Source organism: Hemiscyllium ocellatum, chromosome 2 (assembly GCF_020745735.1).
Source record: "Hemiscyllium ocellatum isolate sHemOce1 chromosome 2, sHemOce1.pat.X.cur, whole genome shotgun sequence".
Lineage (NCBI taxonomy): Eukaryota > Metazoa > Chordata > Chondrichthyes > Orectolobiformes > Hemiscylliidae > Hemiscyllium > Hemiscyllium ocellatum.
Window position 1 is genome coordinate 42394051 of NC_083402.1, and position 18159 is coordinate 42412209.

At 39.5% G+C, this 18159-nt stretch overlaps 1 protein-coding gene across 2 annotated transcripts in view; it reads right to left on the reverse strand.

Moving 5' to 3' along the window:
- The window catches only part of mccc2 (methylcrotonyl-CoA carboxylase subunit 2), a 130998-nt gene that overhangs the window by 43245 nt on the left and 69594 nt on the right, over positions 1 to 18159 (reverse strand). For both annotated transcript variants that reach the window (XM_060836231.1, XM_060836240.1), the window contains exons 10-12: positions 13878 to 13973; positions 11237 to 11309; positions 7276 to 7352 (exon numbers count right to left, since the gene is read on the reverse strand). In XM_060836231.1, coding sequence (XP_060692214.1) covers positions 7276 to 7352; positions 11237 to 11309; positions 13878 to 13973 — 246 coding nt within the window. The remainder of the gene's footprint in view (positions 1 to 7275; positions 7353 to 11236; positions 11310 to 13877; positions 13974 to 18159) is intronic.

Here is an 18159-nt window from a genome sequence, read left to right on the forward strand (position 1 = left end):
CAAGTTCTGGAGCAGAAGTCTTCAGTGCTATTGCCAAAATGTTGTCAGAGCTCACAACCTCACAATACCTCTGAGTATTTCATGATACCATTGAGTGAATTGAATTGGCTGGAGACTAGCAACTATACTGGTGGGGGTCTTGAAAACAGCCAACATGGATCATCCACTTGGTACTTCTGTCTGATGATTGCTGCAAATATTTCAGCCTTATCTTTTGTACTGATGTGTCGGATTCTTCTATCATTGAGAATGGGAATATTTCTGAAGTCTCCTATTCCGGTGAGTTGTTTAAATGTCCACCACTTTCCATGACTGGATATGGCAGGATTGCAAAGGTTAGATTGTAGGATTACTTAGTTCTGTCTATCACTTGCTGCTGTTTGGCATGCAAGTAGTTCTGTTTGGTAGCTTCACTAGGTTGATACCACAGTGGGGACCCATGTGACACTAATGGACATCAGGAGCAGCAGAAATGTATTCAATCATAACTTGTAACCTCACTGCCTGCCATATCCCCCACTCTATCATTACCGAGCTGGAAGATCAACCCTGGTTCAATTATTCTGAGGAAGGACATGGCACAAAACTCAGATGGGAAAAAAGTAACATTGAAGGTAAATTTGCAAAGCACAACAGGGATTATTTCTTATTGCAGTATGTTGTACAATCTACCCAGTAACAGGCGATTTTAGATGTACTAATGAAAAAGGATTAATAGGAGATCTCATAATTAAGGATCTAGCAAATAACAACTTCATAGAACTTCAAATTCAGTTTGAAGGAGAGCAAATTGGGTCTCAAATAGTGTCATCAACTTAAATAAGAGTAATGGCAGAGGTATAAACAAACAGTTGGTTAAGTAAGCTGGGAAAATAAACTAAGTGGTCTGCAGAGACAGATATTTAATCAGATATTTCATGATCACTAGTCTCGTGAAAAAGAAGAACTCAATGAGAAGGGTGTCAAAGGGAATAAGGAAGGAGAGCATCCAAAATAAAAACCAAGGCTTTCATAATGGCGGGTCAGAGGATGGAGAACTTTATTTTAAGAAATCAGCTGTAAATGACCAAAACGTTATTAATAAGTTAATTTGAAGTTAATTCAAGCAGGCATCAACAGATGAAATGTATTTCCAGAAGGCAATTAATATGTCTATTAAAAAGGCTTTCACACAAGATAGGAGGTTCATGCTATTGGGTAAGGTATGATTGCATTGAGCATTGGTTAACACACAGATGACAGAATTGGGATTAGTGGGTCTTTTTTTTAAGTTGAAACAAGGATCAGTCCTAGCACCTCTATTATACTATCTATATTAATGACTTTAGGGAGGGGCAGGATGTAATGTAAGCAGATGTGTTAGCAATACAAAAAGGATGGGAAGTTATATTGTGATGAAGACATAAGGAATCTGTAAGGAAGGTAAAGATAGATTAGGTGATAGGCAAAACATGTCAGATACAGATTAACATAGTAAAGTGTGAAATCATGCAATTCGGTAGAAAGAATTAAAAGGCAAACCATTATTTAAATGGAGAGGGACTTCAAAATGTTGAGGAGAGAGGTGCCTGTGTGCAAGAAACAAAAAAGTTAGCATGCAGGTGCAGCAATTAATTATGAAGGCGAACAAAATGCTTGGCCTTCATTACTAGGAATATGGAGTTTGAAAACAGGGACGTTATGATACAACTGTACAGGGTCTTAATGAGGCCGCACCTCAAGTACTGTGTACAGTTTTGATCATCATATTCAAAAATGCATATACTGGCAATGAAAGCACTTCAAAAGATACTCATTAAGCAGATTCTTGGGACAAATAGGTTGACTTCCACAGAATGGCTAGATAGGTTAGGCCTTTATTCATTAGAGTTTAGAAGAATGAGAGGTAATCTTATTAAAACATGCAAAAGTGTGCCTGGCTTGACAAGGTAAATGTTGAGATGATATTTCCATTTGTGGGTGAGTCTTGAATCAGGGGCAGTAGTTACAGAATAAGGGGACGCTCATTTAAAACTAGAACACAGACGAATTTCTGCTCTCAAAAAGTAATGAATGTCTGTAATTTCTACTCCGGGGAGCTGTGGAGACTTAGTCACTGGAAGCATATAAATTGGAGGTAGATAGATTTTTTAAAAATAATCGAGGAGTTGAGGGCTATGAGGATCTGACACAAAAGAGGAGTTGAGGCCTGCGGTACATTAGTCATGATCTTATCGAATAGTAGGATGGGCTTGAGGGACTAAATGGCATAATCATGATCACTTTTTTTTAATGATCTTTTGTACCTAAAAATGAGACATCAACTTGGTCATGCTGCAACACGGATCTATTTGTATGCCAAAAGGCAGAAGCAGCATGCAAGAGACAGAGCTAAATGATCCACAACCAATGGATCGGATTGAAGTCCTGATGACGTGCCACATCCAATTATGAATGGTGGTGAACAATTAGATAATAGCTGGAGAAGGAGGACGCAATATGCCCACAATGATGAGCAAATAAGTACAAAAGACATGTCAGTAGCTGCCAAGCAGATACGTACAAAAGACATGTCTGAAACATTACCATTAGCTGGAAATGCTGAGTATGTAATTCATCTTAACTTCCTTTAAGGATCCCACACCAGAGACGTGAGTGAATAAGCAATTTGGTTCATTCTGCATGATGTCAAAATATGCATAGAGGCACTAGATACCACAAAGGCTATGGACCCTGAGAATATTATAGCAATAGTGCTGAATACTTCCCTTCCCTTCCATTTCACTAGACAAGTGACAATGCCAATGCAGCCAATCACCACTCCATCAGTCTACGTTTGCTCATCAGCAAAGTGATGGAGGGGGTTGTTATCATTGCATTCAAGGTGACATTTTCAAGGAATAAGCTGCTTATGGACACTCAGTGTGGGTTCCAATAACGCCACTCAGCCCCTGTCCTCATTACAACCTTGGCCTAAACATGGATAAAACAGCTGAACTCCAGGGGTGAAGTTGTCATAGGCTGCTCACTCAGTGAACGACAGCAAGAGGGAGTGCATGACAGCAAGAGAGAGAGCGTGAGAGAAAGTGCGTGCGAGCAAGGGAGCGAGTGAGGTATGGCAGTGATTTTAGTCTGAGGGAGGATCAGCATGATTCTAAGGAGGGGCAAGGTTGAGATGGTGAGACCTTCATAGTCTGATTCATAAGCTGGTGCAGGAATTGAGCCCATGTTGGTGTAATTTTGATAGGAAACCAACAATCCAGTTAACTGACCCCGGAGCTGAGGTGAGAATGACTACTCTTGACATTAAGGCAGCATTCAACTAAGTCAAGAAACCCTAGCACATCTGGATTTAATGGAAATTGCGGGGAAAATATTCCACTGATTGAAGTCATATCTAGCACTAAGTGGCTATTGGAAGTCAATTATCTCTGGCACAGAACACCATTGAGGTCGTCAGGCAAGTATATAGGTCTAACAGCCCGTGATGTTCCCACTCCCAGTATAACGTCAGAAGTCAGGATGTTTACTGATGATTGCACAATGTTCAGCACCATTAATGACTCCTCATATACAGAAGCAGTCTAGGTCCACTTGCAGCAAGACCTGAAAAACATTCAACTTTGGGCTGTGAAGAGCAAATAACATTCACACCAAACAATTGTAGGCAATGACTATCTCTAACAAGAGACAATATAATTAGATTAGATTAGACTTACAGTGTGGAAACAGGCCCTTCGGCCCAACAAGTCCACACCGACCCGCCGAAGCGCAACCCACCCATACCCCTACATTTACCCCTTACCTAACACTACGGGCAATTTAGCTTGGCCAATTCACCTGACCCGCACATCTTTGGACTGTGGGAGGAAACCCACGCAGACACGGGGAGAACGTGCAAACTCCACACAGTCAGTCGCCTGAGTCGGGAATTGAACCCGGGTCTACAGGCGCTGTGAGGCAGCAGTGCTAACCACTGTGCCACCGTGCCGTCCTCAATCATCACTTCTTGATTTTTAATAGTATCACTGTCACCAGATCCCCAACTATCAAACACCCTGGGATAGCTACTGACCAGAAAACTGAACTGGCCTAGTTATATAAATACTATGGCTAAAAACAGGTCTAGGAGTTTCTACGAGTCAGAATTTTACAGCAAGTAACTCACTTCATCCCTCCCCAGTGCGTATCCACATTCTACAAGCACAAGTAAAGGGAGTGAAGATTTACTCTCTGCTTGCCTGATTGGGTGCAAGTAACAACACTCAAGTAACTCAACACCATTCAAGGAAATGACATTCACATGCTTGGTAGCCAATCACCACCTTCAACATTTTCTCCCTTCACCACCAGTGCACAATGGCAGTTGTGTGTAACATCTACAAATTGCACCAAGTCTCCTGCAACAGTTCCTTCCAAACCACCTAGAAAGAGAAGGGCAATGGATGTATGGAAACACTGCCACCTGAAAGTTCCTTCCAAGTCACGCATCATCTTAACCTGGAACTATACAATTCCTTCACAGTCACAGGATCAAAACTGCAGAATTCCCTTTGTAACATCACCATGGCAATGTCAGGACTTCAGCCATTCAAGAAAAATAGCTCACCATTATCTTCTGGTATGGCAGCAAGGTGGTTCAGTTGTTAGCACTGTTGCCTCATAGCACCAGGGATCCAGGTTCAATTCCACACTTGGGTGACTGGCTGTATAAAGTTTGCACATTTTCTCCATATCTGCGTGGGTTTTCTCCCACAGTCCAAAGATCTGCAGGTTAGGTGGATTAGTCATGTAAAATGCAAGGTTACAGGATAAGGTAGGGGAGGTGTCTGGGTAGGATGCGCTTCAGAGAGTCAGTGTGGAGTCAATAGGCTGAATTGCCTACATCCACTCTGTAGGGATTCTATGATCAAAGTCCTTCTCCGGGGCAGTTAGAAATGGGCCAAATATTGGCTAAAACAGCAAAGGCCACATCCTATGAATAAATGATAATTAAGTGCAGAAGGAGAATGTCTGCTGTGATAGCACCCCCAAAGATTAAATAACTTGTCAACATTCATTGTTTTACAAGAATAAGAACTTTTTAAGTAAATGTGAAATTTGTAGGTGATTGTGGAGAGTTTGATTTAAATAAGTAAATATTAATGAAATCCAAAACATCAGAGAGAGTGACTGAATTTCAAGAGAGAACTTACACAGTGATTTTGAAGGACTCAAGACTATATTAATAAAAAATAAAGTCGTCATAATCTCAAAGGACCATAACTCTGCTCTCCCATTACAGAGAGACTAGTGGTGAACTTAACCTGAGGGCCACTACACTTCAGGCACGTACAAACCTGAGAAGGATGGCTCTTCATGGTATTCTCCACCAATTCAGGAAGTGAACCTGTGCTGCAGGTATTACTGCATCACAAACCAGCTGTCCAGCCAACTGAGCTGATCAACCCCAAAAAGACCTCACTCAAGATTAAAGCCGAACAGTAGTATTTATGAATATCATTCAAGTTGAAGACAGAATTGCATGGTATACATTTTTGTTCAGGTCCATATACTTGTACATTGTATAATCTATCTTAAATTATGGTATACTTAAATTATATGTTTAGAAAGCAAAGTAGAGATGGCATGATTAGGGAAAAAGTGATACATCGCAATGTGGTCTCCTCTACACTGGGGAGACAGGACACAAACTTATGAATGTTTCAGGGACCATCTCTGGGGGACATGCATCAAACAACCCCACCGCCATGTGGTCAACCACTCTAATTGCCCCTCCCATTCCACCAAGGACATGCAGGTCCTGAGCATCCTTTACCGCCAAATCCAAACCACCCAACGGCCAGAGGATGAACACCTCATCTTCTGCCTTAGGACCTTCCAACCACAGGGCATCAATGTCGATTTCACGAGTTTCCTTATCTCCCCATCCCCCACCTCATCCCGGATCCAACCTCCAACTCGGCACCTCCCTCTTGAACTGTCCCAGCTGTCCATCCTCCTTCCCACCTATCTGCTCCACCCTCCCCTCCAACCTATCACCATCACCGAGCCCATCTCCATCCACCTATCACTTCCCCAGCTACCTTTCCCATAACTCCACCCCAATCCTCTCATTTATCTCTCACCCCTTTTCCCCCTCCCTTGACATTCCTGATGAAAGGCTTATGCCCGAAATGTCGATTCTCCTGCTCCTCTGATGCTGTCTGACCGGCTGTGCTCTTCCAGCGCCACACTTTTCGACTCTGATCTCCAGCATCTGCAATCCTCATTCTCCCAGTGATACTTGACTAGCTTGTTTTGTCTTACTGGAATGCAAATCATGCAGCTTCTGTAATGAATGAGTCACTAACCAAGTAGTGAAACTAAAAATTTAACCCACTAGAATAATCCATTTTACTTTTAAATTTTCTGCAGAACTTTTTTTAAGGTAGTGTACATCAAACTGTATGTTATATTCCAAATGTGACAATACTGAGGAATGCAGGGTTCCGAACTACTGTTAATATCATCAGATTTTCCAACGATACATCACCTACAATGCATATAAATCTCAAGTTTTTTTTAAAAATGAGAATTAGATTAGATTCCCAACAGTATGGAAACAGGCCCTTCACCCCAACAAATCCACACTGACCCTTCGAAGAGTAACCCACCTAGACCCATTCCCCTACCCTATATTTACTCCTGATTAATGCAGCTAACACCATAGGCAATTTAGCATGGCCAATTCACTTGACCTGCACATCTTTGGATTGTGGGAGGAAACCGGAGCATCCGGAGGAAACCCACACAGACACGGGGAGAATGTGCAAACTCCATACTGACAATCGCCCAAAGGCGGAGTCAAACCCGGGTTCCTGGCGCTGTGAGGCTGCAGTGCTAACCACTGAGCCACAGTGCCGCCCATATGTGTTTGCACATATACAACTGGGAATTAATCTCACTTTCATTTGTCCAGGTTCCTACAGAAAACAATCCTGTTCTCTTAGGTTTCTTAATTACCTTAGTTTCAACGGTAAATTCCCTATTAAGAGAAGTATTCATCTCAAAGCATTTATGATTATTATACGACCAGAAGATACGACGTGGCATCATTGCCAGTGACTACCTCCTTCCTCATTTTATTTTTTCCAGTTACCATCATTTGCAAGTTTCAATTTAGCAAGTTAAGACAACAGGTTTTAAAATATTGCTATTAGAGTGAGACACACAATTTGAAACCAATGTTATTTGTATATATAATTCTCATATGAACTAATCATAATTCTAATGCTATAGATGTTGCATACAAACCTTCTTTGCGGATTCTGAGAAAAGAACTCCATTATTTCCGATTATGCCAACTGGGTACCCAAAAATCCTTGCAAAGCCTAAAAATATCCCAAGAGAAGCAAAACGTAAGACATACTGAAAATTATCTAGTCAATACCACAGCAGTACATGATCATATTGCAAGTCAGATCCTTATACAGATTTACAGCAACATGTGAAAAGTATAGCTTTTGGTATCTTTCTGAAGTTCAACAACTTCAGACATTTTCAAGTGTTTTAAAATTCATGTACGCCTTTCAAAGTGTAGTCACTGATCTAATATAGTAAATGTATTTAGGGTCACCAGACCCAAAATGTTAATTTTAATTTCTTTTCACAGATGCTGCCAGACCTACTGAGCTTTCCCTGCAACTTCTGTTTTAGTTCGTAGGTGTCAGAGTTGGCTCAGATGTTGCCCAATGTCTGCTTACATACTTAGTAATTTTACGTTATATGGCTCTATTTAAATGTTAAAAAGTGACTCAACTTTAAAGTTAAAGGTCTTTAAATCAATTTGCAGCCATAAGTCACAATGTAAGAAAAAAGTGGTGGTGGAGACATAGATGACAAACAATATGCTTAACCAATGAAAAATGAAAAACAGTGCTCTAACAAATTCAACTTTACAGATCTTGAAACCATTCTGATTTTAATTTGACTAAATCTAACCATTAAGTTAAATAATATTCGATAAAGTCAATGGAAGATGAATTGTTGAAAATACATTAAACACTGTTTGCAACTGATCAATCACAAAAGAAATGTTGTAATATGTTTGAATGGGGTATGTATATAGGTTCTTTCTTCCTGCAATTATTATGAAATAATAGTTTCAAAATCACAGGTAATAATATATGAAAGGTTACAAATGAATGAATAAAAGGCTTCAAGCACCCCTATGCACTATTTATGACTGATTAATATCTAACCAAGTATATTATTTTCATTATTTATGTTCAAACATAAATGAGATAAAGAAAAAAAGCCAGTTTCTGCAAGATCCAGAACCACCTCCAATGCAGTTCTATCCTTTCCTAAATGAGGAAAAAATTTAATCGAAATTTCATATGACCGATGCACTAGAAGACCTAAACCCTTCTGCACCATGGAATTCAAGCAGATACTCTCTGTTCATGCAATACTCTGTTTGTACATTCTTCCTACCAAGGTGAATTACTTTAAAATTCATCTGGAAATTTAGCTACTATACATTTGCTCCCAATCTAATTCACTGAAGTAAATTGTAAACCTTTGACATCCCACTGCACAGACCCCTGTGGAAATCCACTTGTCACATTCTGCCAAACAGACAAAAGCACTTTCATACATATTTTCCATTTTTGCCCAGCCAGTCAATCTTCTATCCATTTTACTATGTTACCCGCTATACTGTGAGGTTTGATTCTTCACCATTCCTCCTCAACAAGGATATACAAGGGAAGCAAAGTATGACCAATTATCCCCATAAATGCTAACAGCGCATCCTCATGAAGGAAAAAAGGAAATTTGCATTTAAATCTTAAAGACAGAACTTCCAACTTTTATTCAACGTTGGATTAAACCCAACAATTTGAGGAAAAGGGGGACCATTTTCTAGAAAGTTCTCTATAGGTTGGTGTTATAACTAGCAGCTGAAAATGTGTTGTGGGAAAAGCGCAGCAGGTCAGGCAGCAGGTCCTAAAGAAGGGCTCATGCCCGAAACGTCGATTCTCCTGCTCCTTGGATGCTCCTGACCTGCTGCGCTTTTCCAGCAACACACTTTCAGCTCTGATCTCCAGCATCTGCAGTCCTCACTTTCTCCTAGAAGGTTATAACTAGCAGTCAGGAAAATGGTTGTGATTATTGGAGCCAATCACATCAACAGTGGCTGAGGTTCAACCAATGGTCCCTCTAAGCTACACAGTTGCTCAGAGGTTCTCTGCACACTGATCAGCTCACCCAAACCTCAAAGGTGCATGCTGTGATGGGAAACTTTACAGAGAACATATCCAACCATCTTTAGCTGGTTCATCAGTGACTGTTCCTCCATCATGAGGTCAGAAATGGGGGTGCTTGCTGAAAATTGCATAATGTTCAGTATCATTCACTACATTTCAGAAGTGGAAGCAATCTCTGATCATGTGCAGCAAGACCTGCAGAACATCAAGGCTTGGCTGAGAAGGAACAAGTGCCATTCACACCACACAACCATAATACAATGTTCAGGTCCAAAAGAGAGAATTTAACCATTGTCCCCTTGGCAATCAATGTTTTTACAGAATCACAAAGTTACCATTGCTGAATTCCCCCACTATCAACATCCTAGGCGTTACCATTGACCAGAAACCTAATTAATCCGGCCATATAAATAATGTTATATCCAAGAGCAGAACAGCGGTTAGGAATTCAGAGGTAAATCCTCCTAACTCCCAAACCTTGTTCATAATTTAAAAATCAGAAATTAGGAGTGTGATGCATAACTCTCCACTTGCTTCGATTAATACATTTCCAAAATAACGTTCAGAACAATGCAGTCCATTTGATCGACCTAAACATTCACTTCCTGCACCAAAAGACACACAGTCGCAGCTGGATATACAGTATAAATTATGACCCACAACAACTCAGCAGTGCTCTTTCTTCAATAATTTCAAAACCAACGATCTCTACCACCTCATAAGGACAAGGGCAACTAATGCATAGGAACACCACCACCTATAAGCTCACCTCCAAGCCACACAGCACCCTGATTGGAAACTATATCACTATTCTTCATAGTCACAAGTTCAAAATACTGAAATTTCCTTCCAAACAATAACGCGATGGCCCTACATTCCAAGGACAGCAATGGTTCAAGAGGTCAAATCAGGACAGGCAGCAAATGCTTGCCGAAGGTTTTCATCACTCAGAAATTATTCTACACCTCTACTCTTCCGACCAAAGGGTATAACCTCATACATTCCCAAACTGTATTCCATCTACCACTTTTTTGCTCACTTTCCTCGCCTGTCCAAGTCCTTCTGCACCCTCCCCACTTCCTTCCATTTATCTTTGTCATCTACAAACTTAGCAACAGTGCCCTGACTTCCTTCATCCAGATCATTTATGCATAACTGCTGAACTCCTTACCTATGACTCTTCCATCTCTAGATATGACCAATCTTGTGTTCTCCTCGTGTCTACTCTCCGTAAGTTGCAGCTTATTAAAAAAAATTCTGCTGACAACATCCTACCTTGCACAAAGTACTGCCTGCCTCCCACACCGATATTCAAACTTTCTACACAGATCCTTGGTGTTCAGCATGTATAATTCAACATTCTTACGATTATATGGAAAACCCCTCATAGCCTTGCATCTATTCTCCAGCCCTACAAGTCAAACTCTAATCTTTTGCACGTCAGTCCAAATATTCCATCATTATTGGATATGCTCTTTACTCTGGGATTAGATGCCCACACCTCTCAGCTGCTTCATCTTCCTCTTTAATGTCTAACTTATCTGGCCAAGAAGTAATCATCCTATTGCTTCCACCAGTTGCTTCTTTTAGGCATAAATATTATTAAATAGGCAGGAACTATATTTTCTCAGAATTCCTGAAATCATTGCCATCTTCAGTGGTGTGGACCTATTTTCCTATTTTATTCATACAAAATAATTGTAACTTGAGGAGTATACTTTTGAAGCAACAGTGGATATTATAGACTTTTTCTACACAATAATATCTTTTTCTGTAATTCTTCTCACAGCAACAATCATTACACTCCACAAACAATGTAGAAACTATTGCTGCTTTGCATGCAGTGGTCCATTAAAGTTTTATGAGTAAGACAACAAACACGTACCGTAAGACTATCTATGCATAATAAGAAGTGCAAATAACAGTTTAGTAAAATCTTTTCCTTGGAACATTAAAAGAAATGAGACCTTTTGCATGCAGATTATTTTTTAGATCAGAAATTGTACCTGTAACCAAAGTGTCTCCATAAAAAGCTTTGAATTCATTAAATCTACTGCCATCCACTATTCTGGCAATAACCTGTAAAGAAACAATGTATTGTCACTAACCATCAAACTCAAACATCATATTTGATTTCTTTAGAATATTTTATAATGGAACAATGGGTAGAATTTAACTGTGGCAGATTTTCTCAATCTGTCATCAAAGGATTTGGCATATATCACATCCATGATGATATCAGCTGCCACAAAGCCTCTTTACATGAGTTACAGCAACCTTTTAACAACTAGGAAGCTTCAGCTGGGCCACATAAATATTGAGGCTTCAGTTCCGTGGGTCTTATTGCCAGAGCCTGGATGTCGTCATGGAGGCTGAAGTGGAGGCCCTGCAGGCAGAGAGAGTGTAGGTGGGAGTAGAGTGAGACCTTGATAGGAAGACTGGGAACAGCGATGAGAAAATGAATGGGAAAGGAAGCCAACAGTGGAAGGCAAACTCATCCCTTCCTTCTAATGCCAGACCTGAGCAACTTACCTGCTAGCCTCAGAATTGAGGCTGCTTGGGAAGCAACTCTTAAATAGTCATTGGTTTCTTCAGCATCTCAATTTGGGTGAGAATGGGCAGGCTAACCTAGGCCATGCACAGCTCTCAGAAATTGTGAATAGTTCTATATTGGCAGGCTGACGGAGAGAAAGCATTCCAGGGAATTTAACAGGCATTTGCTGGGACGTCCTGTAACATACTGCCCCACATATTTTGCAACAGTTTAGCAATACAAAAGTAAATCATAAGTAATAGCTATTGGGATTGTTCAGTTCAAACACAGGCATGACACACAGTCACTGAAATCCATTCTCATTGATAATTTTTCAACAATCAAGGGATCTAATACTTCTGTCTAGAAATCCATTCATCCAGAAAATGTGCTCTATTCATCCCAACATCTCGTACTAGGTACTAAAACATTCTAAGGTATTTCATAGGAGAGTAATCTGACAAATTGACACCAAATCAATGGAGCAGACTTTTGATCAGGTTTCTTATAAAACTAACTGACATGAGCAAGCCATTGAGCATTCCAATACTATTGCCACGCATTGATGTTCCTCCTTCCTTAAACCATGTAAGTGATTAAATATTTGATCAAAAAGCTTATCTTATGCAGCATTTTGAAGAGAAAAAGAGGTGGAGATACATAAATGTTGAGGAGGAAATTCCATAGCAGGTCCAAACAGCTGAGTTGTTGATAGGAAATGGGAGATTCACCTATGCCCAGAGTTGAAGGAATGTGGAGTTTTTGGAGATTTGGAGGAATGCACAGATTTTGAATCATTGTACAATTGGAGAATGTTACAGAAGTAAGGAGGAACAAAGCAACAGAGGTTTGAACACAAAGATGAATTTTAGATTAGAAATTTAAATTTAAATTCAGCAGTCTATGTTGCATAAGGGTGATGAATGAATGGAACCTGCAAACAAAACTTTTTCACTATAGTAATAGTTGAGAAGATACATATTACTGAAAAGGGTGACATGTTGCTGAAACTTTCTGTCTTGCACTTATCAGGACAAACACAGGAATGGAAAATTTCCAATGATCATAATAATTCTTTTATTACAGAAGAAAGGACACTGTATTGTTGGCAACTGGCCAAGGTATTGCCATAATGAAAACAGTGGTGGCAGTTTTTTATTACTTACTTCTTACAGTGTGGAAACAGGCCCTTCGGCCCAACAAGTCCATACCAACCCGCCGAAGCGTATACCACCCAGACCCATACTCCTACATTTACCTCTTCACCTAACACTACGGGCAATTTAGCACGGCCAATTCACCTAACCTGCACATTTTTGGATTGTGGGAGGAAACCGGAGCACCCAGAGGAAACCCACGCAGACACGGGGACAATGTGCAAACTCCACACAGAGAGTCGCCTGAGGAGGGAATTGAACCTGGGTCTCTAGCGCTGTGAGGCAGCAGTGCTAATCACCGTGCCGCCAGTCTTTGATGGAAAAATTTGAATAGAATAAGCAAGCTTTTCACACTGTCACAACATCCAAGAGACATTTTTCACCAACAGGATGCTACTTTGATTCTAAATGCTGTGTATCAATTTCAGTGGTGGTGTGATACTAAGTATGTAAGAGTTATGGCCCGATGATTGACTGATTAATCATGTTCCTTAATTAGCTGATAATAGATACTCAACCATACTTGCAAAGCCAAAGCAACATGGCTAAAATGAGACGTGATTCCATGATTGAGCAGCACTTCTCAGCAATCTCAAATATGAGAAACGTACCCAATTTCAAATTTAAATAGAACCTGTTAATCATAATTAACTGGTATATTCTCAATGGCTGCTGACAATTAGAGTCCACTTATTCACCAAACAGTATACTCTTCCCATGCAGTATAAATGTTAATTAGGCAGTATAAATTTTAGTTACCGTCTGAATTGGTATTCTTGCAAACTGTCGTAATGAATACAAGACAAAAAACTTCAACAATTTGTCTTTATTCAGCAGCACTCAAGTTCCATTTATCAAACAACTATTAATTACATTCTTAACAGGATACCCATGTTGCTTTAAATTTTAGCAAAAAATCATTTTATACTAACTGAAAAACCTTTCTTGAGTCTATACCTCTTTGACGTCGACACTTCTTTTCAGATTATCACCGACTACCCCATATAATTCATCAGCAGGGAACAATGGCTCCTCTGGGGTTTCCACCGTCACCTAAGGAGACGAACAATAGTGTAATTGACAGCCTCCAATCACAGTAAAATTCAGTACTATTTTTCCATGTGCACTTTATGTAACAACATTAAATTAATAACCATAAATGCAAGAATATACTTCTCACAACTTTGGAACATCTAAGGCAGAGTCTGAATCCTTATTCAACTTGTCTCTAATTTTTTTCCAACAATGAAAGTTGTGACTTCAATGGCAATTTCCTGCTTAAATATTAAATGGCACACATGTCCATAAACAATGAAAAGCATTGTGGAAAGAGGTTTAGTAGGAAATGAAAGAAAACTCCTAATCCATTGGTACCATAGCATTCAAAACATCTTGCACGATTACAAAAGGAGAACGCTGCAATGTTGGGAACCTGAAATATAAACAGAAAATGCTAGCAATACTCAGAAGGTCTGGCAGCATTCAAAGAGAGAGGAACAGGATTTTCAACCATTCTTCCCAGAGAGATGGGTTTTCAGGTAGGAAGCCGTAGACGTTATATCTCTTGATTCAATTAATCTGCTGCTGATGAAAAAAATTAAGCCCATAAGGAAACAGTGGGCAATGGCACTGAAATAATAATCAAGTTGGGCGGCACGGTGGCACAGTGGTTAGCACTGCTGCCTCACAGCGCCTGAAGACCCGGGTTCAATTCCCGACTCAGGCGACTGACTGTGTGGAGTTTGCACGTTCTCCCCGTGTCTGCGTGGGTTTCCTCCGGGTGCTCCGGTTTCCTCCCACAGTCCAAAAATGTGCGGGTGAGGTGAATTGGCCATGCTAAATTGCCCGTAGTGTTAGGTAAGGGGTAATGTAGGGGTATGGGTGGGTTTCGCTTCGGCGGGTCGGTGTGGACTTGTTGGGCCGAAGGGCCTGTTTCCACACTGTAAGTCTAAAAAAAAACTTATATAAAAAGTGATCCAGAACAAAGCTTTGTGTTCAAGTTCCAAAATAGCAGCTGGTAGAACTCACATTAATAAAAATCTAGAATGGAAAGATTGTCTCAGTAATGGTGACTATGAAGCTACCATTGATTGTCATAAAAAACCATCTTGATCACTAATTTTCTTTTAAGGGAGGAAATCTGACCTCCTTATCCAGCCTCACAGCAAATAAGATAGACTCTCAACAGCTCCCTTAAATGGCCTAAATAGCCATTCATTTCCAAAGTACTGGGGGACAGTAACAAACGCTGACCTTGCCAAGGACACCCACATTCCATGAAAGAATACAGAGTAAATACACCTGAGGTGTATAATGATAATATTTATCATTATAATCTGCATTATTCTGAACACACCGGTTAGATTTGACTGAAATCTCAAATGGACTTCATGCAGTATTTTGCTTTTTACATAAGACCTCAAATTTAATTATTACCAATCAATACAATTTGTAAATGTGAAAACTGATAACATGAATTATTGGATTATTTTTAAAATGAAAAATCTTTATTAGATAGGTAAACATACATATATATTATATACACACACACACACACATACACGGATGAAGATATCTATGTTACAGAACAATTTGGAAATTATTGTCTTTAAAGTAATCATGAGCTAGATTGGAGGGCAATAATTCTGAAAACTGTGATTATTATAGGATTTGCCAAAGGAAGCATACTTACATGATGTGGGTAGAACATGATGCAGTGCCCTTAATTAATACAATATATTACAGTGGACAAACCCATGCAGAGAAAACTGATTGCCACCGTATGAACTAGAAACTGTTTCCTTGGAGCAGACTGCAAATTATATGAATAACAATGATTTCAACTGACTTAGAAAACACACTTCATTTTTATAGAAATATGTTCTATTCGTGAGTTAAAAATTATTACTGCTGATTTGATTTACATAAGGAAAACTAGGATGTATGGTCATCCCATTAGTAACACTATTGTTTGTAATCTTCAAATCATTCTGTAGAGTAGGCATCTTGCATATTTGTCCTGACATTTATCTTATACTATTGTTGCACTGATCTGCCTGCAGTGTCAGTTTTCTAATTAGTTGGTTCATAGTTCATTCACAGAAATATCTGCCTAAGAGGTGGAAAACATTCACACAACAGAAGCCAATATTTGAGTTGGATGATTGCTACACTGGCAATCTGTTGTAAATAATGTAACAAAGTTTGTACATGGTCCACCAGCAGGACAAAGGGCAGCAGCAATCAAATTCAGCCAACAATATGACAACAAAAAAATTGATTCATAGGGCTTGGAAGGAGAGGGCTGGTGAAGCCAGGGGACAAGTGTAGAATGGATTGCTAGATGGCTTGAACAGAAAGCACATGACAGGAATAATGGGTCAGGTGGGATTGGAGTGATCTATAAGAGTCACTGCTAAGACCACTACTACTCACAACTTACATCAGTGATTTGGACTTTGAAATCAAAAACAATTTCTAAATTTGTGCATGACAATTAATTATGCTGGGCAGTTAATCTTGAGACGTTCTCTAACACATTACACGTGGAAATTAACTGACTTACAAATTAGGGAAGTAATTGACCAATTAAGTGCGACAAAGTTAAATATGAAGCAGTACATTTTGGTCCATAGAATGTAGAGTCAATTCTTATATGGAAGATGAGAGTTTAAGTGAGTTAGAGGATAAAAGGGATTGAGGAATACAAATTCACCAAACATTGAAAGTTGCACCATAGGTTAGCAAGGCTTTAAGTAAAATGCAAAACAAACACCAGGCTTTATTTCTTGAGGGACATAATTGAAAAGGAAGGCAGCTATGCTAAACCTGTATCAAAATTTGATTAAATCACCCAAGAATGACTTGGAAAATGTCAGAAGCACTGCCTCAATAGTATTTTCAGTTTTATCTTGGACATACATCACTGTTCCTTCACCGTCACTGGGTCAAAGTCCTGAAATTCCCTCCGTAAGGGCATTGTGGTTCAACCCACAGCAAGTTGACTGCAGTGGTTCAAGAAGGCAGTTCACCACCACCTTCTCAAGGGCAACTAGGAATGGACAATAAATGCTGGCCAGCCAGCGATGCTGACATCCCACAAATAAATACATTTAAAAAATCTTAGATTACCAGCATTAATAATTCTTTGCCTTCTCAGAGCAAACAGCTAATGATATTGAGTTGAGAAATAATAGTTAAAAGCTGAATTTAGTAAAGGTAATGAATCTGGTGAAGGATGGGACTAATAATTGTTTGGGATTCATTTGAATCAGTTGATTCTGACACTAGGATCCCTAATCGAAATACAGGAAACTATATGATGGGAGGTATGAGTTGGCTATGATTGGTTAGTACTGAAAGGGGTGATTACAGAAAGACAATGGCAAATATTTAAAGATGCTGGGGTGAATTACAACTGTTATTCATTTTTGCCTGGTTCAAAAGTAAAATGGGAAAGGCAGCCAAACCATGGCTTAAATGGAAATTTTAGATATTATTAGATCAAGCAAAACATATACAAATGATGAGATAAAACAACAGACCTGAGGAATGAGGCAGTTTAGAATTCAGCAAAGGCAGACAAAGGGATTGTTTAAGAAAGGGAAAATAGAGGACAAAGGTAAGCTTGCGAGGAACACAAAATCTAACGGTAAAAATTTATATAGGTATATGGAGGGAATAGGATTGGTGAAAATAGGGTCCTTACACTCATAAACCTAGTAATTGATAATAGAGTACAAAGAAATGCCTGACTAACTAAATACATATTTTGGCTCTGTGGTCACAAGACAGGACATGAATAACATGTGAATTTTGGAGAGTACAGAGTTTAAGTAAGTGGGTGGGAACTGAAAGAAATCAGTATTGGCAGGAAAATGGTGTTGGGGAAATTGATAGGACTGACAACCAATACAGGGTCAGGGCCTGCTACTCTACATCTCAGACTATTTAAGGAAGTGACCCTAGAAATAGATGTACTGGTGATCATTGATTAGTAAGGGGATCAAGGCTTAGGAGGTGAAGGGAGGGGAATGGGGTTTAAAGACATAGCAGCCATGATCAAATCAAATGAAGGGCCAAATTACTTATTCTGCTCTTATATCCTTAGGCATATGGTCTAAAATTATATAAATTCTGGAACAGTATCTACATATTGGAGGATAGTTAATGTAATAAGTTATAGAAAACCAGAAAGTATAGACCAGTAAGTCTGGCACTGGCAGTGGGGTAAATGTTA